At 46.2% G+C, this 23730-nt stretch overlaps 1 protein-coding gene across 4 annotated transcripts in view; it reads left to right on the top strand.

The window, feature by feature from the left end:
- SCN4A (sodium voltage-gated channel alpha subunit 4) overlaps positions 1–23730 on the top strand; it is a 100487-nt gene that overhangs the window by 41229 nt on the left and 35528 nt on the right. For all 4 annotated transcript variants that reach the window (XM_044004189.1, XM_044004188.1, XM_044004190.1 and 1 more), the window contains exons 8-16: positions 584–865; positions 2596–2659; positions 3356–3497; positions 7061–7273; positions 9578–9661; positions 10313–10388; positions 13209–13447; positions 16731–16904; positions 17693–18049. In XM_044004189.1, the coding sequence (XP_043860124.1) occupies positions 584–865; positions 2596–2659; positions 3356–3497; positions 7061–7273; positions 9578–9661; positions 10313–10388; positions 13209–13447; positions 16731–16904; positions 17693–18049 (1631 nt within the window). The remainder of the gene's footprint in view (positions 1–583; positions 866–2595; positions 2660–3355; positions 3498–7060; positions 7274–9577; positions 9662–10312; positions 10389–13208; positions 13448–16730; positions 16905–17692; positions 18050–23730) is intronic.

The following is a 23730-nucleotide window of genomic DNA, read 5'->3' as shown; positions in this document are numbered from 1 at the left end:
ATGGACTTAAAAATAGCTCCTATCTTACAGTGCTATGGTACAGATGAAATGGGATTATGGATGTGTAAATATTTTAAAGTATGATATACATGTGAACTGTTGTTATGAGCTAGTGTAGATTCCCCCAAGATCTAAGAATCTATGAGAAACAGGACCAAGGGGATAGAAAACAAGGAAGTTAATTAGAGTGGGTTAGAGTTCATCAAGGAAGGCTTCATGAAAAGAGTGCCTTACCTGAGTTCAAATCCAGCCTCAGACACTTAAAACTTATCAGCTGTGTGACTCTAGGCAAGTCACTTAACCCCAATTGCCTCACCAAAGAAAGAAAGAAAGAAAGAAAGAAAGAAAGAAAGAAAGAAAGAAAGAAAGAAAGAAAGAAAGAAAGAAAGAAAGAAAGAAAGAAAGAAAGAAAGAAAGAAAGAAAGAAAGTGTCTTAAGCAGGGTCTTGAAAGAGATGATTGGTGCAAAGAACAGGAGTCAGAGCATAGTGAGTTCAAAAACAGGGGAGGGAAGAAGAGAAAGGGAAACTATTCCCTGATGCACTCCCACGCATTCCCACCATCACTGCCATCTTCTTGTCTAGGGCTGAAGACAATCGTTGGGGCGCTGATCCAGTCGGTGAAGAAGTTGTCGGATGTGATGATCCTCACTGTCTTCTGCCTGAGTGTCTTTGCCTTAGTTGGGCTACAACTCTTCATGGGGAATCTGAGGCAAAAGTGTGTGAGATGGCCACCCCCCATTAGTGACATCAACGAGACTTGGTATGACAACGGGACGGCGTTGTTCAGCAATGAGACAGGTTTTGGTAATGATACAGGATACAGCAACTTTACCTTTGACTGGGATGCCTACATCAATGATGAAGGTGAGGAGGACTTTGAGAAGGGCAAACAAAGCCTCCAGAGCAGTAATTATGGATTTTTGTGCCCAGGGCAAGTGGCCAGAAAGAAGGAATCCTCAGCTGGGGTGTAAGGAAAAGTGGACTGGCTGGAGTGGGGTAGAGGAAAGGGGGGGACAGAGCATGGACTTGAGGCTGTTGTGGGAGTTGGGGCAGGGTAGAGAGGTAGAAATGGGGCAAGTGGGAGAGGGGAAGGAATGAGGGGAAAGGAACTCAGGCTAGCGTACCAAAAGAATTCCAAGTAATGTCAGCGCCTTGCAAATTAAATGCCCTAGGACAAAGCTCCAGTTGCCCTATACTAGTTATACTTCTGTTGGCTTCCCACCTTCTCCCATCCTCTGAACTCCTAGTACTCTCTATTTATCTGGAATCTGTACAGATACCCACCCACAGGCAGCAACAGCATCCTATTTTCCCAAGCAGAGACGAGAAAGAGATGTATATATTAAATATAGATAGAAATCTATATACATGTAATACATATTATATATGTATATATTATATACATACCTATATGTATGTGCTTGTGTGTGTGTGTGTGTATGCAGTCAGTCCTCATTCACTGGTTCCATATTTGCATATTTGCTATTCCATAAAATTTATTTTTTAACCCCCAAATCAATACTCAAAATGATTTCTTGATCATTTGTGGGCAGGTGAAGAGCAGCAAAAAATCTGAGTCACCCAATGGGAATGTTCCCAGCTGAGGTTCTTCTCAAAGTCTCTTTTAGTACCATGTTTTTCTACATTTTTTGCTTTTTCTTGGTGATTTCACTGTCTAAAATGCTTCCCAACCATAGTCCTGAAGTTCTGTCTAGAGTCTGTCCCAAAGCTCAAAAAGACTGAGATGTAGGGGCAGCTAGATGGCACAGTGGATAGAACACCGGCCCTGGAGTCAGGAGTACCTGAGTTCAAATCCAGCCTCAGACACTTAACACTTACTAGCTGTGTGACCCTGGGCAAGTCACTTAACCCAATTGCCTCACTAAAAAAAAAAAAAAATTAAAAAAAAAAAAAGACTGAGATGTGTCTTATGGAAAAAAACACATGCATTAGATAAGTTTCATTCAGGCATGAGTCATAAAGCTGTTGGCCAGGAGTTCAGTGTTAATGAATCAATATGGTACATCCAGAAAAAGAAAGAGGAAATTTGTCCATCTGTATGAGGCCAATCTGGAAAGTGCTCAAGTAAATATGGCCAGAGGCTCACGGAAACTTAACCCTGTATTTCCCCTAGGACCAATGGTTTGGTATTTGCCAATTCAGTGTTCAAGTTGACTTTATAAAGTATAAATACCTTGAATGATGAGAACTGACTGGATATACACACCTCTCCAGCATCATAGAAACACTTGGTGTCTCCCCTGCCTTGTGTTTCTCTAGCCACATTGGACTCTGAGCTTCTGGCCCCTGAAGTCACATTCCTTGAAGATACTTAGATTGAGAGAGGGGTCTGCATCATCCACTGGGGTTGGGCAGAGGGGGAGGAGAAATGGGGCTGCAGGAGCTCAAAGAAAAGTCGGAGGAGCCATATGCCTTTTCTCCCTTTTCTTCCCACTTGGGTGGGAAGTAGGGAATATGAATGAGCATGTGTGTATGCAATGTATTTATTGATGTTTGTATATACCCCCCAAAACCTGTTTGTATTCATGACATGTCTCTTCCATGATCTGTGATACCCCTCACCCTCAACAAAGGGAACTTCTATTTCCTGGAGGGTGCCAATGATGCCCTGCTCTGCGGGAACAGCAGTGATGCAGGGTGAGTGATACCAGGGACAGGGAAGAGGTGGCCACGAGGGACTGGAGATGCTGAGCTAGAAGGGAAAGGGAAGGTTTGGGGAGGAAGAGGGTCTGTCAAAGAAAAAGGGGCTGGTTGGGAGCAGGGACTTGGGACGGGGAATGGAAACCAAGACATGTTGAGAAAGGGGGAAATAATCCAGCTGGTACATGGGTGCCTTAGGGTAGAGACAGGACCTCTCACGGGGCACCCCCAAGCTTCCCTCCATAGTGGAGCCCAGATCCATCTTGCCCAAGATGGCTCCTCTCTACATCCCTTCTCCGGGGATCTTTATTTTTTAAATTTTTTTGGTGAGGCAATTGGGGTTAAATGACTTGCCCAGGGTCACACAGCTAGTAAGTGTTAAGTGTCTGAGGCCATATTTGAACTCAGGTCCTCCTGAATCCAGGGCCAGTGCTCTATCCACTGCACCACCTAGCGGCCCCCATCTCTGGGGCTCTTTAACAGCCAGAAGCTCAAACTCTCCTTCCCCTCCCAGGTACAAAGACACTAGGAAGAGTCCTAGTCCATCTTCTTCCTTCCTCCATGCCCCAACTCAAGGATTCCAAGCGTACCAGCCCCTTGGTAGTTAGCAAAGGCCATGGGGGCATGAAAGGCTGGAGGAAGCTATGTCCAGCATCCATACATACCCTGTTAACCTCCTTCCTTCCCTTCTAGGCACTGCCCTGAGGGCTACGAGTGCATAAAGGCAGGCAGGAATCCCAACTATGGCTACACCAGTTATGACACCTTCAGCTGGGCCTTCCTGGCCCTCTTCCGACTCATGACACAAGACTACTGGGAGAACCTCTTCCAGCTGGTATGCCCTGCCCCAAGGCCCTCAAGACCACTATTCTCTTGAGACTCTGGTTTTATAGAACTTCAGAGTAGAAAGGGCCCCCCAGAGGTCAGCTAGTCTAACCTACACCTAAATATCAAGCCTATTCACAGCCTCCCCAACTGCCGGTCCTCCAACCTCCATTGGAATCCCTTCAGGGACGGAGACCACACTCCCTGTATAATCAGGTTCATTCCACTCTCAGCTCTAAATCTCAAGAAGCTTTCCCCTTGTTTCTAGAGGAAATCTGCCTTGTTGCAGCTTCCATTGTATTTGTACCTAATTCTGATCTTGGAAGCCAAGAAAAAACAAATATAATGTGTTTCCCAGGTGGGTTCTTCCTGGGGACTTCCTATCTCTTCTGCTACTTAGCTCTCCCAGGACCCACATTCATAGCTTTCTTTCCTGTCTCTTTGGATATTGCTACCTACATAACTGCCTTTCATTCCTCTTCCCTTCCCTTCATCCCAGGGAATTTGGAGGGGGGTGTTGAATGGGCTCTAGAGTAATGTTTATGGAAGGAGGAAACAGAAGAGAATCATGGGGGGGGGGTGTCTGTGTGTGTATCTATCTATCTATATAGATAGATAGATACACACACATATACATATATACACTAATACATACAAATACATGCATGTGAACACATACATATAAGCCTGTGTATGTGTAGTGGAGTGGGGGTGGGTTGTTAGTGCTCTTGAGAAATGGGGCAAGAATAATACACATCTTGGAAGGGAGAGACCCCTCTGCCTGAGTGGTCATGGGGTCACAAATTTTGATTTGGAAGGGACCACAGAAGCTGTCTGATCCAAATCGCTCATTTTCAGATGAGGGGATGGAGGCTTAGAATTCTTTTTTGGGGCAGGGCAGGGCAATGAGGGTTAAGTGACTTGCCCAGGGTCACGCAGCTAGTAAGTGTCAAGTGTCTGAAGTCGGATTTGAACTCAGGTCCTCCTGAATCCAGGGCTGATGCTTTATCCACTGCGCTACCTAGCTACCCCAGAGGCTTAGCGTTAAGTGAGTTTCCCAGGGATATACAGCTTAGAATGTCAAAAGGCAGGACTTAACCCAGGTCTTCTTGCCTCTGAGACAAGTTGTCTATCCCCTATGTTGATCTGTTCCTTCTCTGCCTCCCCTCCAGGATTATGCTGCAGGTACCCCTGAAGGAAGGATCTTTCTTCCTTAGGGTCTCCAATTATGCAGACTTTCAGTTTTATTATTTATTTAATACTGTATTATTTTAATAGTTTAAAAATTTTAATAAAATGTTAATATTTTAAATAAATTTGAATAGCTTTATTATTTGTCATGGGTAATGGGAGCAGTAGGCAGGGGAAGGTATGGTTGATTGGCAAGGAGCAAGTCTCTTCCACATCGTGACTTTCCCCACTGAGGTTGTGATATGTTGTGGGTTGGCATAAGAAATTAAATGGAGGGGATAGCTAGGTGGTGCAGTGGATAAAGCATCAGCCCTGGATTCAGGACCTGAGTTCAAATCCGACTTCAGACACTTGACACTTACTAGCTGTGTGACCCTGGGCAAGTCACTTAACCCTCATTGCCCAAGAAAGAAAGAAAGAAGGAAGGAAGGAAAGAAAGAAAAAAAAAGAAATTAAATGGGAATTTGGGGGAGTTTTGAGGAAGCTGCAGATGACATGCAAAGGCTAGGAGATGACACAGAAAAAGTTTTAGGAGCTTAGAAATGCACAAAATATATGTATAGCATTGAGCATTGTACAATGTTAACATGTTTTATCTTTTAATATCATAATAATTCAGACTTCTTCTCTAGTACTGAAGGAAGGGACGAAAAATTTTACGCACTGGCAATGCGCCCCCAACCCCCTCACTTTGGAAAGGATAACTATAATCTTGAAGCTTATCTATGAAACAGAGATATAAACAGTTGCATTTACCTCACAGAGTTGTGGGATTCAAATGAGATAATGCCTTAAAGCACTTTGTAAATATATTTTCTGGGGGGCGGGGCAATGAGGGTTAAGTGACTTACCCAGGGTCACATAGCTAGTAAGTGTAAAGTGTCCGAGGCCGAGGCTGGATTTGAACTCAGGTACTCCTGAATCCAGGGCTGGACCTCTATCCACTATGCCACCTAGCTGCCCCAACTTTGTAAATCTTAAAGCATCATCTAAACATCCATTCTTCTGGCTGTGTTCCCCAGGAAATGAAGTGGAACAGGGAGGGGATAGAGCCCTGGGCCAGGAGTCCGGGTCTGTACATACTCCTTGTACCATCTCATTAACTGTGGATCACAGCCAGAAAAAAATGGATGTTTAGATGATGCTTCAAAATGCATAAAGTGCTTTGGGAAGCACTTTAGGAAGCTTAGGAAGACCTGAGTTCCAATCCAGCCTCAGACATTTACTAGCAGTATGACTCTGGAGAAGTCATTTAACCTCTATCTGCCTCCATTTCTTCATCGGTATAATAGGAATAATAACAGCACCTTCCTCCCAGGATTATTGTGAGGGTCAAATGACATAGCTGTAAAAACACTTTGCAAACTTTAAAGCACTATATAAATTATTGCTGTTACTAAATTAATTACTACTACTACCACCACCACCACCACCACTACCACCACCTCCACCACTACCACCACTACTACTACTACTAGCACCACCACCACAACTACTACCACTACTACCACTACCACTACTACTACTACTACTACCACCACCACCACCACCACCATTGCCACCATCACCACAACAACCACTACTATTACCACCACCAGTACTACCACTATTAACACTGCTACTACCACCAATACTATTACTACTATGTCAAGATAACATGAGGAAGATCCAAAGCCCAGGGTGAATTCCCCTCTGACAAACTTAGGGGAGGGTATAAAATAAGTTACCCAGCAAAATTATAAAGAACAAGCTTGACCCCAAATAAGAGAGGTGAGCACCGACCCTGGATTCAGGAGTACCTGAGTTCAAATCTGGCCTCAGACACTTAACACTTACTAGCTGTGTGACCCTGAGCAAGTCACTTAACCCCATTGCCCCGTAAAAAAAAAAAAAAAAAAAAAAAAAAAAAAAAAAAGAGAGAGAGGTGAGACCTCCCTCCACCACTTTACAGAGGTTGGGGGGAGGAGGAGTTGCACAGGTTGCATAGAGAGTTGCATAGAAAATATCAGGGGTGTGTTGTTGTATTTTTTGTTTTTGCAATATATTGATCTGTTCTGCTGGGTTTTTTTCTTTTCTTTTCAAAAAAATTCTTTGTTATAAGCATAGCTCTCTGGGCAGGGGAGGGAAAAGGAGAGATATGATGGGAAATATAGTTGACAGAAAAAAATTAAAATCTATTTTTAAAAAAGCAAAAAAGTCGAGCAGGATAGGCAGGCACAGCAGAGGGCATTGACCACATTGATGAGACCCAAAATTCACTGTGGTACTGGAGTGATCGGGCTTCTTATTGTTGACCTTGCTCAGGTTGTTGTTACTGGGTGGGCAAGGTCATGCTCAGAGCGGGAGTCATGGGACATCCCCCTTCCTCCCCAATTCCCGCAGACCCTTCGGGCGGCTGGCAAGACCTACATGATCTTCTTTGTAGTCATCATCTTCCTGGGCTCCTTCTATCTCATCAACCTCATCTTGGCGGTGGTGGCGATGGCCTATGCAGAGCAGAATGATGCCACCCTGGCGGAGGAGCAAGAGAAGGAAGAGGAGTTTCAGCAGATGCTAGAGAAACTCAAGAAGCACCAGGAGGAACAGGAGAAACTGGTCAGCGTTTGGGTTGGGGGACAGACCTGGAGCTGGGTCCTGACCCCCTGGGCTGACATCTCCTCTTGGGTGGGGTGGTGATGAAGTAGGTTGGGAGTGGGGGTAAAGCAGAGAGAGAGAGAGAGAGAGAGAGAGAGAGAGAGAGAGAGAGAGAGAGAGAGAGAGAGAGAGGGAGGGAGGGAGGGAGGGAGGGAGAGGGAGAGGGAGGGAGGGGAGAGAGAAGAGGGTCTGACGAGGCATTGCAGGGGAAGTGGGGTGGTGTTGGTGTAGGGAGGGAGATTCCTGGACTGGAAGTCAGTAAACTTGGGGTTTTAAATTTGATTTTCCACCAATAAATTGACTTCTGGGCAGCTACATGGTAAAGTGGATAGAGCACTGGCCCTGAAGTTGAGAGGACTTGAGTTCAAATCTCACCTCAGAGGCAGCTAAGTGATGCAGTGGAAAAGGCACCGGCCCTGGATTCAGGAGGACCTGAGTTCAAATCTGACCTCAGACACTTGACACTTACTAGCTGTGTGACCCTGGGCAAGTTACTTAACCTTCATTGCCCCCCCCAAAAGAAAAAAACAATAATAATTCTACTTGGGGCAGCTAGTGGGCTCAGTGGATAGAGCACCGGCCCTGGAGTCAAGAGAACCTGAGTTCAAATCCAGCCTCAGACACTTAACACTTACTAGCTGTGTGACCCTAGGCAAGTCACTTAATCCCAATTGCCCTGCAAAAAAAAAAAATCTCACCTCAGACATTTACTAGCTATGTGACCCTGGGCAAGTCATTTAACCCTAATTGCCTCAAACATTCAGGGCCATCTCTAGTCATCCTGATATATATCTTGCCATTGGACCCAGATGGCTCTGGAGGAGAGAATGAAGTTGGAGACTTTGCACCCCCCCCCCACTTAAATACAATTCACTGCAAGTCATGATATCACCCTGATGTCATGGTCCTCTTTGGGAACAAAGGACAAACAACAACAATAAATAATCGACTCTGTGACCCTGGGCAAGTCCCTTCCCTTCCCTGAGTCTCCTTTAAATAAAGTTGATAAGCTAGAGGAAAGGTTATAAACTTGGGATCCCTAACCTTTGGTTCTTCAAAAATATTTTGATATTTCTATTTCAATAGAATTGGTTTCCTGTTTTATTTTATGCATGTAAAACATTCTTTTGAGCATAGGCCCATAGACTCTACCAAATTAATAAAGGGGAGGCATAGTTTTAAAAAGATTTAAGAACCCTTAGGCCAAATGATCTGAGTTCTTTTCCAACCCTGACATTCTGACAGTCTATGTATTCATCTCTAGGCCAGTCTTGGCCAAAAAAGCCCACAGATGCATCTCATTAGAGAATGTAATCATGCCTAGTATTATTGGACTAATTATTAGGAAAAGCAAGATTTTGGTGCTGTGTGTCTTCTGGAGAAGGGGCTGGCCTGAATAGAGGAATGAAACCTCTCTCTCTTTGCATTCTTTTTTTTTTTTTTTTTTGGTGAGGTAATTGGGGTTAAGTGACTTGCCCAGGGTCACACAGCTAGTGTCAAGTGTGTGAGGTCATATTTGAACTCAGGTCCTCCTGACTCCAGGGCCAGTGCTCTCTCCACTGTGCCACCTAGCTGCCCCTCCCTTTGCATTCTTTTTTTTTTTTTTTTTGGCGGGGCAATGGGGGTTAAGTGACTTGCCCAGGGTCACACAGCTAGTAAGTGTCAAGTATCTGAGGCCGGATTTGAACTCAGGTCCTCCTGAATCCAGGGCCAGTGCTTTATCCACTGTGCCACCTAGCTGCCCCCTCCCTTTGCATTCTTAACCCCACAAAGACATCACCTTTGTGATGTTATTGATCCTCTTCAAGAATGAAGGACCAGGGCAGCTAGGTGACTCAGTGGATAGAGCACCAGCCCTGGAGTCAGGAGTACCTGAGTTCAAATCCGGCCTCAGACACTTAACACTTGCTGGCTGTGTGACCCTGGGCAAGTCACTTAACCCCAATTGCCTCACTAAAAAAAAAAAAAGAATGAAGGACCACCACCACCACCAACAACAACAACAACAACAATCCATAAAGAGCAGAAACAGGAATAAAAGTATAAAGGGATCTGCTCAGGTTCACAGGCTTGAGCCGATGCCATCCTCCCTCCATTCATCCTTAATCATGCTGATTTTCGAGATGCAGGGTCTGATTATCCTATATGGTTTGGAGGAACCCGAAGTTGGGGCCCTTGTCTTTTGTCATCTTTCTTCTCATGCCTAAGCTCAGGGCTCATAATTTAGGGGAATAACTCACCTAATTCATCCTTTGTGGTCTATAGGCTCAAGCAGCCCTGGAGAGTGGTGAGGGAGATGGGGACCAGATGCAGGGGAAGGATTGCAATGGCGGACTGGATACAGAAGAGGTACAGTCTGTCCCGTGGTATAACCTGTCCCTTCAGGCTGGGGTCAGGCGAGGAAGTGTCCAGCTTTGGGTGGGGATATAAAGGCACAGGGGAGGAAGGAGAGCTGCACAGCTGGGACTGACCCCAGGGATTACCTCCTTATCTCATGCAGTGTATGTGCGTGGGTGGGGGCAACCCTATTATTCAAAAGTGCCGGAGCTATTAATTCCTACCCTCCTCATCTCATGCTGGTATACAATTGTTCTGTTTGGTACATAGTCATCCATTTAGTTCAAAGAGGATCTGAGGAACTCTCCTTCTTAACCCAACACCCTTGTCATGCTGGTCTGATTCCCAGGCTTGGTGTTCAGTCTATTAAAATCCTTAGTTGGGGGACAGCTAGGTGGTGCAGTGGATAGAGCACCGGCCCTAGATTCAGGAGGACCTGAGTTAAAATCCGGCCTCAGACACTTAATTACTAGCTGTGTGACCCTGGGCAAGTCACTTAACACCAATTGCCTTGCCAAAAAAAAAAAAAAAAAATCCTTAGTTGGGCTCTACCTGGAAGCAGGTAGCTATTCTAGTAGATGAGGGGACTCCCTACAACCCATCTCTGGCCCTATCACATCTATGCCTTTTGGCCCTTCTAACTCAACTCTTCTCCTTCTGCAGTCCCGAAGGAGACCATCCCAGAACCCCCAAAGACAAAGCTGCAGCATGGATAGTGCCATCTCGGATGCCATGGAAGGTGAAGGGCCCATATTTTGGGACATGCTTGGTACCCCACTGGTCCCCTCCTTATCTTCCTAGAGCCCACTAGTACATGGCTGGCCGGAGTAGTTTTGGCTTCAGGGCAGGCCAGCAAGGAAGGGGCCAGGCCGAGTTGGACTTTTAGGACAACCGTAACCTAATATTGGAGCTGAAGAAATGGCTGTGATAAATATAGTCACAGCTTAGTTGGACCCAGCACTGGCCACAGGGCCCAGCAGCTCTGGGGGCCACTGGCTTCCGGGCAGGAATGGGGGAGGGGAAGTGACAAGGGGATGGGGAAGGACAGTCTAATAATACTAACCAGGAAGGACCACATTTCCGGAAACCGGAAACCTCTATCCCCAAGAATTCCAGAGCAAGGGGCAAAGGTAGAGCCCTCCAAGTGTCATACTTCTCCATCCACATACCCAAACAAGGAATTTAGATGGCAAAGTCATTACCTTCCCTAGCCTGGGCTCAGAGGAAGAATGGGGACTAGACAATGAAGCAGGTGGATGGATGGGTAGACTAATGCAGGGAACTGACCCCTTCCATTGAAGCTAGGTTGTGCTGAGGAGGTATGGGAAACAAATCAAGATTATCTCTATGATCTCTCCATGGCTCATTCTGTCATCCTCTTCCCCTCTAGTTTCTCTGGGAAAAAACATAATCTGACTTAGTGTAGCTATCTTTTGTAGGGCAAGGGTTCCTGGACTTTTTTGTGTAGCCAATGGAGCCTTCTCAGAGTAATGTTTTTAAATGTATAAAACAAAATAAGTAGGATTACCAATGAAACCAATGATTGGAAATTTAGGGGGGAAATCTATGGGCTCTAGGCTAAGAACCTTAGGAATAGTTAGTTTCTATGCCTGCAAACAACCTCAGACTTCCAACTAGTATTTAAATATGGAATAGTTATTCAACATAGTAAAGAGTAGAGAAGAGCCTGATATTTCAATTCAATTTAATTCAATTTAACAAATACTTTGATTAAGCACCTTCTATGGCACCAAACATTGCATTAGGCAGCCAAAAAACAAAGAATAATACCTTCCCTCAGGGAGTGCACATTATCCTCACTCCAAGTGAGTGCTGTTTTTTTGTTTGTTTGTTTTGTCTTGATTTGGGGTTTGTTTTTTAAGCCCTATCCCTCTGCTCTAGAATGGTGAGATTTTAGTCCCTCAAAATTCACCATTGAAATATTTTTACAATAATCACAAATACTTGTTCAATATTTCCTCAGTGAATCTAGAATCTCATTGATGTGGACACTCTTTCCAATGATATAGATCTTAACTCATCCATATCTTGTAGTCTGATGTGATTCTTGTCCATGTTTTCCCATAGATCCTCTATAGATTTGGTATGCAAATACTGGAGGTCATCATAGGTTACCACAGGTCATCATGGTTACCAGTGAGTGTAGCTATTGGGCCCAACTCCTTTTCCAAAGTACTTAGGTTTGAAAGAGCATGAAGGTTAGGAAGGAAGGAAGGAAGGAAGGAAGGAAGGAAGGAAGGAAGGAAGGAAGGAAGGAAGGAAGGAAGGAGAGAGGGAAAGAAGGAAGAAGTGAAGGAAGGAGGGAAGGGAAGGAAGGAAGGCAAGGAGGGAAGACAGGAATGGAAAGAAGGCAGGGAAGGAAGGAAAGGAAAGAAAGACATAGAGGAAGGAGGGAGAGAAAGGAGGAAGGAAAGAAGGAAGGAATAAAGAAAAAGGATGGAAGGAAGGACCAGAGCTATGATTTAGGAAGATTAATCTAGCAATAATACCTAGGATAGATTGGAAAGGAAAAGGTGAAATAAAAAGACCTACTGGGAAATTATTGCAGTAGTACAAATGTGAATAGCAAAAAAAATAAAATAAAAATAGCAAGCAATAGATGAATTCAACTTGGGACTGGAAGAATGGTGTGAGGACATTGGCAAAAACTGGGAAATCAGAAGGAGAAGCCAATTTCAGGAAGATCCATTAGGATATCTTGGGTCTGAGATGGTATCCAGAGGATGTCAAGCAGGTAGTTAGAAATATGAGTTGAGATGTCATGTTTACCCCAGAGCTGGGATAAGACATTTGTATATCCTAGACAAAGTTTTAAAGAGCCTTACCTCACAATTACCCACTGTCTTCTTGAAGCTTTAAGCCTTCATGATAACAATTTGATTTATCACAAAATAAATACCTCCATCCCATGGAGAGTGAGATTTTCTAACGTTAAAAATGTGTGGGCATTTATAAAAAGTTATAACACGTATCCCTCATTACACTCTGCCATGGGGCACACTGCCTCTAGATCAAGGGGACAAGAAAGCGGCATGGGGAATATTTGGTAAATAATATTATCTACTGATAGCATTATTTTATGCACATGCATGACAGACTCTGGAATTTATTTCCTTTCCTATTGAATAGGGGGCATAGGAAGGTTTACTGAAAGGCAAGATGTATTGGGACCACAAAAGCTGGGGAACGCTGTCCTAGGTGCTATTAATCTCACTTGCTCGTAGTCCAAATTATGTTCCTCCCCCATTCCCTTTCACTAATCCCCAAGTCTAGGTGAAACTTGTGCTCCTAAATTCCTCCTCCTTTTCTCTGGGTGGAGGGGAGATGGAGGGAGAATACTTCTTCTCTACTGTCCTATCCACTCACAAGGAGTATCGAAGTCTCTCCAAATATCCTTTGGAAGAACCTGGCTATGCCTGTTCCTGGTTCCTCCTCATGGGCAGAGTTTGACCTTTCCCCCAGTTGATTCCAAAATGGGAAGGAGGGATAGCAGGCCTGAAATACCTTGAGCTTTCTTCTTCCTATCCGCTACCCCCAGAGTTGGAGGAGGCCCATCAGAAGTGCCCGCCATGGTGGTACAAGTGTGCCCATACGCTGTTGGTGTGGAATTGCTGTGCTCCGTGGGTGAAGCTAAAGAAGATTGTCCACCTGATTGTCATGGACCCTTTCGTGGACCTGGGGATCACCATCTGCATCGTGCTCAACACAGTCTTCATGGCCATGGAGCATTACCCCATGACTCCACAGTTTGAGCATGTGCTCACTGTGGGCAACCTGGTACAGAGCGGGGCAAGGGGATGGAGGGATTTCTATGGAGAAAGGGGGAAGAGGGATGGGTAGATGTGGTAAATTTCCAAGCATGTATAAGGGGTGGCGGGGAGTTTGTGGGTAAATAGAAGGATGAATGAATAGTGAAGCAATCAGTAATCGCTCTCTATGAGCAAAGCATCGTATTAAGCACTGAGTGTACAAAGAGAAAAGCAAGACAGTCCCTGTTCTCACAGAGCTCCCATTCTAAATGAGAGGAGGTTAAATTACATCACTTCTGAGGTCTCTTCTAGCTCTGAATTCTATGATTATAATGGGGGAGACCACGAACGTAAAAAGTTTCATCTATAAGTTAGATGGAAAGGCCAAGTAGTCCTTAGGGTACAGATGGCAAGACCTTTTATTTAGAGTCATTTCCTTCTACTTCTTTTGCCTGACTTTTCTTCCACTTCTTTTTTTGTTTTGTTTTTGTTTTTTTGTGGGGCAGTGAGGGTTAAGTGACTTGCCCAGGGTCACACAGCTAGTAAGTGTCAAGTGTCTGAGGCCAGATTTGAACTCAGGTCCTCCTGAATCCAGGGCCAGTGCTCCACCTAGCTGCCCCTACTTAGAGTCATTTCCATTGAGAAATCCATTTCTGGTTCAGATGATGAATCATTTGACAGTGCTGATGATTTTAGAGATGATAATTGTTTTTACTGGATTTTCAGTAAGTATCCCCTTTTGGGGTACATCTAGGTAGCACAATGGATGGAGTGCTGGACCTGGAGTCAGGAAGACTCATCTTCCTGAGTTCAAATCTGGCCTCAGACTCTTACTAGTTATGTGACCCTGGGCAAGTCACTTAACCCTTGATTTTCCTCATCTGTAAAATGAGCTGGAAAAAGAAATGGCAAACCATTCCAGGATCTTGGCCAAGAAAACCCCAGATGGGGTCACGAAGACTTATTGATGACTGAAAACGACTGAGCCACAACAAATCCTCCTTAGGAGGTGGACCCTACAGTACCTGAAGAGAGAATTGCTAGGTCCAATCTCTATGAGGTTTTCTTCTCTGGAAGAAGGCTACAGGGGTGTGGCTGGAAGCAGAGCTGGGATAGAGGTGGGGTGGGAAGGATCTACTATTCCCTGGGCTTTTGGGTTTATCTGCCCATTGCTGGCACATATAATAGAGATATGAAACATGGCCCTGCTACTTAGCATCCCTGGTCATGGAAGGTCATGTGGATCTTGGGCAAGAGGGGCTTAGGTAACTAAATGATTTCTGAGGTTCCTTCCAGCCCTAAACCTCTGAGACTCATCTGAAGGTGTCTGGAGGATGCCTGCCATTGTATGGATGATGGTATGGGTATGGGTGCACGTCTATGGGGGTGTCCTGAGGAAATATCTGGAGGTATAAACAGCTGTGTGTGAGGGTTCTTGAAGATATCTGAGCAACCTAAGTCATTGAGACTATGATGGGGCTTTGGTGCTAGCCTGTCTTGGAGAAGGGCATCCACGTCCCAGGGTTCTGGGGATACAGAGGACAAATGGTGTACAGTGTGACTCTGGAACATGCGGATTCCCAGAATCAGGTATATGAGGGCCCAGCAATTATTCCAGAGTCTCCTCTTTTTCCACTCTCCAGTTCTAAGGTTTCCAGCCTTGCCTGCCTGCCAGTCTGCCCCAATTTCCCTTCCCCACCCTCCCTCTCTATTGTTGACATGCACTGATCTCTGTGCTTATCCCCTCACCATTAGAAGCATTAGCACCTCATTCCCAGCCCTTGCTGGGAGCCAGGCCCAGACAAAGGGAAGCTAAGCCTACTCTGGTCCTTGCTTTAGCTCCTGCCACAAATGGATTTGGGAAGGGATGGGTCCTGAGAAACCTCCTATGTGGAAAGGTGAGGGATACCAAGAAAGAATGGGAATCGGGCCTGGCCTAGAGTAAAGCCCCAGAGAGAGGGACCTCAGGGGTGAGAGCTGGGGTATAGATGGAGTGACAAGCAGAGGGACTGGGACAGTCAAAGGGGCTCTGAGGTATTTCTATCCAGAGACACAGGATGAGGTCTGGAAATGGGTTTTCCTTTTGATTAAGTCACACAGCTGCTCTGGGATGTATTTCACCGGACCTTTGCTGTTTTCTGTGGTCTGGGCACCTGCTGTGCCCAAAACAGGTTCCCCAGAGAGGGCTTCAGGATGTGCCCGAGGGAGGTGGGGAAAAAGGCCCTGCTGAGGGCCTGTCTGTGTCCAAGAGTAAAGGCCTGAATGCCCTAGGGTTAGCTCTCCCTGAGGCTTCGAGGCCAAGTAGCTCAAATCCCAGTATGAAATCAGGATCAGGGACCTAACTGATACCCATGGAGACCAGGGCTTTTGAAAAGGGTGAATTCCAGTTCCCTCATCTATCTCCCTAGAGATCTCCCAAATTCCATCTCAGCACACAAAGTCAGCAGCACCTGAAGTTTAATTGAGAAAAGAATTTTTTCAGTCTGTACCAGATTTTCTTTGTGTACTTTGCACATAACAAGTGCTTAATCAATTCTTGTTGAATTTGACACAGACAGGTGCAGAGGCTTCTGGGATTGTGCCCATCTCTGCTCTCTTGCCACTGTTTCCTCCTAAGCCTAGGGAACAGATTGCTGCTAAAGCTCACAGCCCCAGGGTTCCCTTCTCTGACGTCCTGCCATTCTCTAGAAACTGTAAGGACCGGGAAAGGGAAAGGAAGGGAACCAGCATTTACACAGCACCATACACAAATACAGATATTACCCTATTTGATCCTCACAACCCTGGGAGGCAGGTGCTCTTACTATCCATCGTATACTTGAAGAAACTGAGGCAGACAAAAAGCTAGGTGATTTGTCCAGGGTCACACAGCTCATAAATGTCTGAGGCGGTATTTGAACTCAGGTTTTTCTGATTCCAAGCCCAGTATACCATCAGTTACTGATGCACACAAGCCTGGGCCCCCTTCCTTGATACCTTATGGTTTTTTGGAAGCTTTAAAGAGAGAATTCCAGGGGGCAGCTAGGTGGCACAGTGGATAAAGCACCGGCCCTGGATTCAGGAGGACCTGAGTTCAAATCTGACCTCAGACACTTTACACTTACTAGCTGTGTGACCCTGGGCAAGTCACTTAACCCCCATGGTCCCACAAAAAAAAAAGAGAGAGAGAGAGAGAATTCCAAGGGAGTGGGCTCGGAGCGGAGATTCCTGGCACCTATTTTACTCATTTGAGAGGGAAGGAGGGAGGAGTTGTTCCATGAATGGAGGGAAGGAGGTTAGGGTCCAGTTGTGACTCGGATTGTTCTCCCCAGGTTTTCACCGGCATCTTCACGGCAGAGATGGTGCTGAAGCTGATTGCTCTGGATCCCTATGAGTACTTCCAGCAGGGATGGAACATCTTTGACAGTTTCATTGTGACCCTGAGCCTGGTGGAGCTGGGACTGGCCAATGTGCAAGGGCTATCTGTGCTTCGATCCTTCCGCTTGGTATGTGCCTAGCCCCAAGGAGCCCAACCATCCCCTCCCCTATTACCCTGGGGACTTCTGGGGTTGGGAACCATGTTCCCCTCATTGGACTGGGAGCTCCCTGAGGGCAGGGACTATGTCCCACCCAGTAAGATTTTGAACTCTACAAGAGCTGCACAATGTATCCCCTGTCCCCATCATCTTCATTTTTATATAAGTACCCTAACTTCTAAAATCAGGCAGCTAGGTGACGCAGTGGATAGAGCACTGGGCCTAGACTCAGGAAGACTAATCTTCCTGAGTCCAAATCTGGCCTCAGACCTGGGTGACCCTGGTCAAGTCACTTAATTCTCTTTGCCTCAGTTTTCTCATCTATAAAATGAGCTGAAGCAGGAAATGGCAAACCACTCCAAAAAACTGCCCCAAAACCCAAATGGAGGGACAAAGAGGACACAAAGGACACAGCTGAAACAATTGAACAGTAATAAATTTGGTAACTCATTTAGTCTCTGAACCTTAGTTTCCCTATCCATAAAATGAGGGGACTAGATTAAATGATCTTTAATGTCATTCAGCTCTAAATCCTTTAACTAGCTAATAGCACAACCTGAACTAAAATCTTTCCCACTCCTATCAGGATAGGAACTCCCTGAGGATGAGGACATGCAGTTTCCCACAGGCAAAAGGGGTGTGTGCTCCATGAGACTAGGGATTCATCCAAGGTGGAGGCCATATTTCTCCCCTACACTCTAGATGGGGGATCATCTCAATAAGAGAGTTTCATTTATGTTTTTATTCTCTATCTCCAGATGAGAGTCTTCAAGCTGGCCAAGTCCTGGCCCACACTGAATATGCTTATCAAGATCATCGGCAACTCTGTAGGGGCCTTGGGGAACCTGACGCTGGTATTGGCCATCATCGTCTTCATCTTCGCTGTGGTGGGCATGCAGCTCTTTGGGAAGAACTATAAAGAGTGTGTGTGTAAGATTGACTCCACCTGCAGCCTTCCTCGCTGGCATATGCATGACTTCTTCCACTCCTTCCTCATCGTCTTCCGGATTCTGTGTGGCGAGTGGATCGAGACCATGTGGGATTGTATGGAGGTGGCCGGTCAGCCCATGTGCCTCACTGTCTTCCTCATGGTCATGGTCATAGGGAACCTTGTGGTGAGTGACAGGGAAGGGAGGAGCCTCCCCACTCCCCCACCCCCATTCCTACATTCCCATAGAATCATAGACTAGTAGAGGTAGAAAGGACTTTGGAGGTCTTCCTGCTGCTTTGGCTGGACTCCTGGAAAAAGAACATGACCTGGTAAGTGGTCGGAATCCAGGTCTCCTGACTCCCAGTCCAGAGTTCATTTTGTTCGGTTGTGCTGCCTCTTGTCAAACACATCCTCATCCTCCCAGTTTCCCTCACTCCCTTATCCCAATGAGAACTTGGAAATGGGTCAAAACGGATCTCTCTCTTCCCTCCCCCAATACCAATCTCCATCTGTTCCCTATGAGTCAGGGTTTGGTATGTGGGGTTGTTTGGGAAAGGGGGCAGGGGATGGTTGGAAGAGGGAAGGGAATACAGCGAGGGTTGGGGCACATTGTCCAGCTAAACAATATTTAATTGGTGACTCGTGAAGGAGAAACTTCTCCCTCCCAACCCCAGAGGCGTCCCATGCCCAGAGTGATAGCAAAGTACCCACCCTCACTACCCCACTGGGAATTCCTTACTACCCAGCACGGCACACAGACATACTTGGGTACTAGCCCCATGGGGAATAGCGGGGCACCCAACTCCTGCTGTCTGCTGCGCCCTGCCACGTGCTGTATGCCCAGCTGGCCCTTGGTCGTGGTGGTGCTGGAGGGGTTCATTCCACATGTGTGAAATTCTTGGGTTGCTGGGTCAGCATCTTTCAAATGCCTTACAAATGCTGGTCTCTGGGTGGGGAGAGGGAGAAAGAGGTATCACTAGGGGGAAGGGAAAGGACAGGGAAGGAGAGACCAGGCCCCCAAAGGCAACAGCAAAGAGGAACCTTTAGGTTAGTTCTGGAAGGCAAGCACTGTCTTTGAAGAAGGTTAGAGAAAGAAGTTTAACCTGTGTTTGTTATGGAGGGGGAGGAAGGTGGAAGAGAGAAAGAGGGTTCTCACAACAGCAACAACGACGATAGTTTTTTGTTTGTTTGTTTTTTTGGTGGGGCAATGAGGGTTAAGTGACTTGCCCAGAGTCACACAGCTATTAAGTGTCAAGTGTCTGAGGTCGGATTTGAACTCAGGTACTCCTGAATCCAGGGCCGGTGCTTTATCCACTGCGCCATCTAGCTGCCACCAACAACAATAATTTTTATAGATTATTTCATTTAATCTTCACGATGACCCTGTGAAGGAGGTACAATTATTATCCCCATTTTACAGATGAAGAAATGAAGGCTGAGACAAGCTGAAGTCATTTGCTCAGGATCACATAACCAGTTTAGTGTTTGAAGCAGGATTTGAACTCAGGTCTTCCTCATTTTTAGTCCAGCACTGTTCTATGATCCACTTCCATCTCTAACATACTCTGACTATCCTGTCAGGAGCAGCAGTGGATAGATTGCCAGTCTTGGAGTCAGGAAGACCTGAGTTCAAATCTGGCCTCAGATATGTACTAACCGTATGACCCTGGGCAAGTCCCTTCACCCGTTTGCCTAAGTTTCCTCATGGATAAAATGCAAGTAATAATAACACTTATCTCTCAGGGTTGTCATGAGGATCAAGTGAGGAAAAAATTATACTGTGCTTTGATCAGTACCTGGTACATTGTAAGCTATTATCATCGTTAATATTGTTATTATTGTATCATTGTTGAGGAGAGACATTGGGAGCAGGTGCAAGCTTTGACTTCCCCTTCAAGACCTTGGGAACTTTGCTCTCTGCTTCCTCTTCCTTTGCCTTTATTCCCTTTCCAGAAAAGAGGAATGTTTGAAGTGAAGGCTTTTTTGGAGGGGTTGTATTATCTTTATCTGTAATTTCCTGGATTCAGGGAACTCCCAATGAGGAAATTGCTTCTGCCAATGCAAACCAGCCACTGTTATTCAATTTATAGCACTGCAGAGTTGCTTGGGGGCACTAACATGGGACTTACCCAGGGTCACACAGCCTTGTCTTATCTGAGGTAGGCCTTGAAGTCGGATTTTCCCAGACACTAAGGTTGCTGTACCAGGAGGGTCAAGGGTGTGAATAAGGATGGATCACAGCAAGAAGGGGATTCAAAAGTCATCTAGTCCAACCCCTTCATTTTATGGATGAGAAAACAGAAGCCCAGGGAGGTTGTGATTTGCCCAGGGTCATATAGGCAGTCAGCTTCCAAAGTAAGATTCGAACCCAGTTCTTCTGATTTCATTGTACCATGCTGGGCAGTGTGTATGCTTCTGCCTTTATTTGTCTGAGTGTATTTGTTGGTTTTCGTAGAATCATAGGATGTAGGGCTGAAAGAGAGAATGACAGAGATAGTCTGACCCCAGCAGATACCAGAGCATATTTAATGTGGAGAAGAGAAGACCCAAGGAGGTGTGTGAGAGCTGCCTTCAAGAATTGGAAGGGGCGTCACATGGTGGAGACCTCTTCAGTTTGGCCCCAGGGGGCACAACCAGAAGTAACCAGATTTGGAAATTACAAAGAGGAAATTTTAAGCTAGATGTCAAGGGAAATTTTCACACAATTTTTGCTGATCAGAAGCAGAATGGGCTGCTTCTGGAGGTAGTGTATGCTCTCATCTGGGACGTTTTCAAGCAGAGGCTAGATGACTACATGTTGGGTGCATTATGACGGATTCCATTCTTCTATGCATTGAATTAGTGCAGCTAGGTGGTGAAGCGGATAGAGCAAGAGGCCTAGAGTCAGGAAGACTCATCTTCATGAGTTCAAATCCAGCCTTAGATACTTACTGTGTGACCCATGGCAGGTCACTTAACCCTGTCTGCCTCAGTTTCCTCATCTGTCAAATGAGCTGGAGAAGGAAATAGCAAACCGTTCCAGTATCTTTGTCAAGAAAACCCTAAATAGGGGCAGCTAGATGGTGCAGTGGTTAAAGCACCGGCCCTGGATTCAGGAGTACCTGAGTTCAAATCCGGCCTCAGACACTTGACACTTACTAGCTGTGTGACCCTGGGCAAGTCACTTAAGCCCTGTTGCCCCTCCAAAGAAAAAAAGAAAACCCTAAATAGGGTCACAAAGAGTATAACTGACTGAAAATGACAGAATAAAAATAGATTGAATTAGGTTCTCTTCCAACTCTCAAGTTCTGTGATATAGTCCAACCCCCATCATTTTACAGAGGAGGAAACTGAGGCTGACAGAGGTTGAGACTCATCCACGGCCACCCCAAAGGGTTTTCAAATCCTATGCCATTATTTCACTACACTACCCTGTAGATCAATCAGGGTCAGGCGACACAGGTTCTGTATAACATGCACATTATGTGAACACAGTGCTTGTCAACCAGTGATATTCTAGATCTGTATATGCTTCTGTGTTGGGGTGTGTCATAATAATAGTTAAGTTATATACCACCTACTATGTGCCACTTTGTGGTTGTGCTTTGTCTTCATGCGGGAATGTGAGTTGCTTGGGGTGGGGGTAGGAAGGAAGGAGGCTGTAATGCATCTAATACAATCCTACCCAATCCAACAACCATTTAAGTGCCATACTAGGGGCAAGGCACCATGCAAAAAACAAACCAGTGTGTTTTACAATAATAGCCTGGGAAGACACAACATGCACCATGAGCGTATATGTGTAAGCATGTTATGTGGACGGGGCAGGAAGGAGATGCATTGGCAGAGTGGTGATTCTGTCTGGCCTAAGAGTTCAGGAAATTCACAAGGACACACCTCCATGAGCCAGTCCTCTCACAGTCCCCTTCTGTTTCAGCCTGTCAGTTGAGGAGCCTCACATACTGAAGGACAGGAGAGGAGCACAGTGATGACTGAGCCGCTGGGCTCCCCCATCCCCCACCCCTTGTCCAGGATAGGCCATCTCACCCGGAGGGGGATGGGAACAGGTGTGTGTCTGGAGGGAAATATGCCAGCAGCTGTAGGGACCTGGTGCCCCCCCCCACTTCCCCCTCTCTGTGTCTACTGTCATTTCCTTTGGGTTATTATGGGAAAAGGAGAGGAAGTAACTCAGGGTGACACAGTAACCTAGCCCAGTCCCTGGCCCTACAGCAGCCTCCAGTGTGTGAGCAGCCCTTTTCAGTCACACTCTCCTCACCCACCCCCAGCCTGCCATACACACACACACACACACACACACACACCCTACCCTGACTGAAGCAGCTATTTCTGTACCAAGGCAGGAGCCGTGCGCAAACCCTGCTGACCCAGAGAGCAGCTAATTCCCATCTCATATGTGCTTCTGGCAACTGGTGGTCACTCCACCCCCTACCCCAGCCCCCTGCTCTCCCCTTCTTGACAGCTGGGAGCCCTGGTTTTGCCTGATCCGCAGGAACAAAGACATCAAGGGAGAGATGGGGCAGAGAGCAGGGACAGGGAGGGGAGGGACAGGGACTAGGGCTGGGGAAGGATGAGACAGGGACAAGGGGCGATGAAGGATGGGGTAGAGACATGGGATGGAGGTGGGGTGGGGGGCCGGGGTGAGGCAGATGAGAGTACAAATGAGAGGCGGGGGCAAGGGGAAGATGGGTCCAGAGACAAGGAACTAGGGTCAAGAGAGGATAGGGATAGAGACTAGAGACAGAGAGAGAAGGGGCAGGGGATAAGAAAGGATGGGGCAGAGACAAAAAGGACAAGGCCATAGAGGGGGAAAGCCAGGGACAAGGAAGGACAGAGACAAGGCCAAGGCACAAGGAGGGAGGACAGAGTCAACTGTCCAGATCCAATAGGATCCAGAGGGAGAGTCGGCTCAGAAGCCGGGTCCAGCTAAATCTGCCTCCTCCGCAGCCCACTGCTCCTAGGTCTGCTCTCTAGAGAAAAGCAAAATAGATCTAAAAGCCTTCTTCCCTGTAACAGCCTTTTAAATGTCCTGCCTACTCTTCTGTAGGCTAACCATCTCCGCTTCCTTCAACTGATTCCCATGTGGCCCAGGTTCATGACCTTTACCATCTAGGTGTCCCCTCTCTGCATGACCTCAAGCTTATCAATGTTCTTCTTAAAACATGGCTCCCCAAGCCTGAACACAACATTCTGATAAGAATATAGCAGGTCTGTCACCTCCTTACCCAAGACCCTACTCTTCTTAATGCAGCCTTAAAACAGACTTAGGTTTTTTGTTTTGTTTTGCTACTATATCAGACTATTGATGCATGGTAAGGTTTTGATCTGTTAAAGACAAACAAAACAAGCCCAGGTCTCTTGCAGAGGAAATGCTGTTTAGTTAGAAATTGACAAGGAGGAAGGTAAGGGAGGAAAGCCTTCCAAGTACAGGAATGAACTAAACAAAGGCACAGATGGATTCAGGGCAGAGTTAACAAAATGACTTTGCTAAAGCAGAGGGTCTGAGTCAGGGAAGGTCATCCTGGGACATGGAGCATTGGGAGCCATACCTAGGGGGTGCAGTGCTCAGGGCAAAAAACATATTATATACTATACCTCCCTGCCTACATCAATGTACCCAGATGAAAAACTATTTAGTAAACTTCCAGAATGGTCTAATGGGTGTGTAGGGTGGTGGTTACATTCAACCCACCAGAGTTCCCTCCCCCTTCTCCTTTATATGCTGTCGTTGTTGTTCAGAGGCATCAGATTCTTTGTGACCCCTTTTGGGGTTTTCTTGGTAAAGACACTGTAGTGCTTTGCCATTCCCTTCTCTAGCTCATTTTACAGATGAGGAAACCAAGGCAAACAGGGTAAAGTGACTTGCCC

Source organism: Dromiciops gliroides, chromosome 4 (genome assembly GCF_019393635.1).
Source record: "Dromiciops gliroides isolate mDroGli1 chromosome 4, mDroGli1.pri, whole genome shotgun sequence".
NCBI lineage: Eukaryota > Metazoa > Chordata > Mammalia > Microbiotheria > Microbiotheriidae > Dromiciops > Dromiciops gliroides.
Note: the sequence above shows the minus strand (reverse complement) of the source record. Positions and strands in the feature narration are given on the sequence as shown.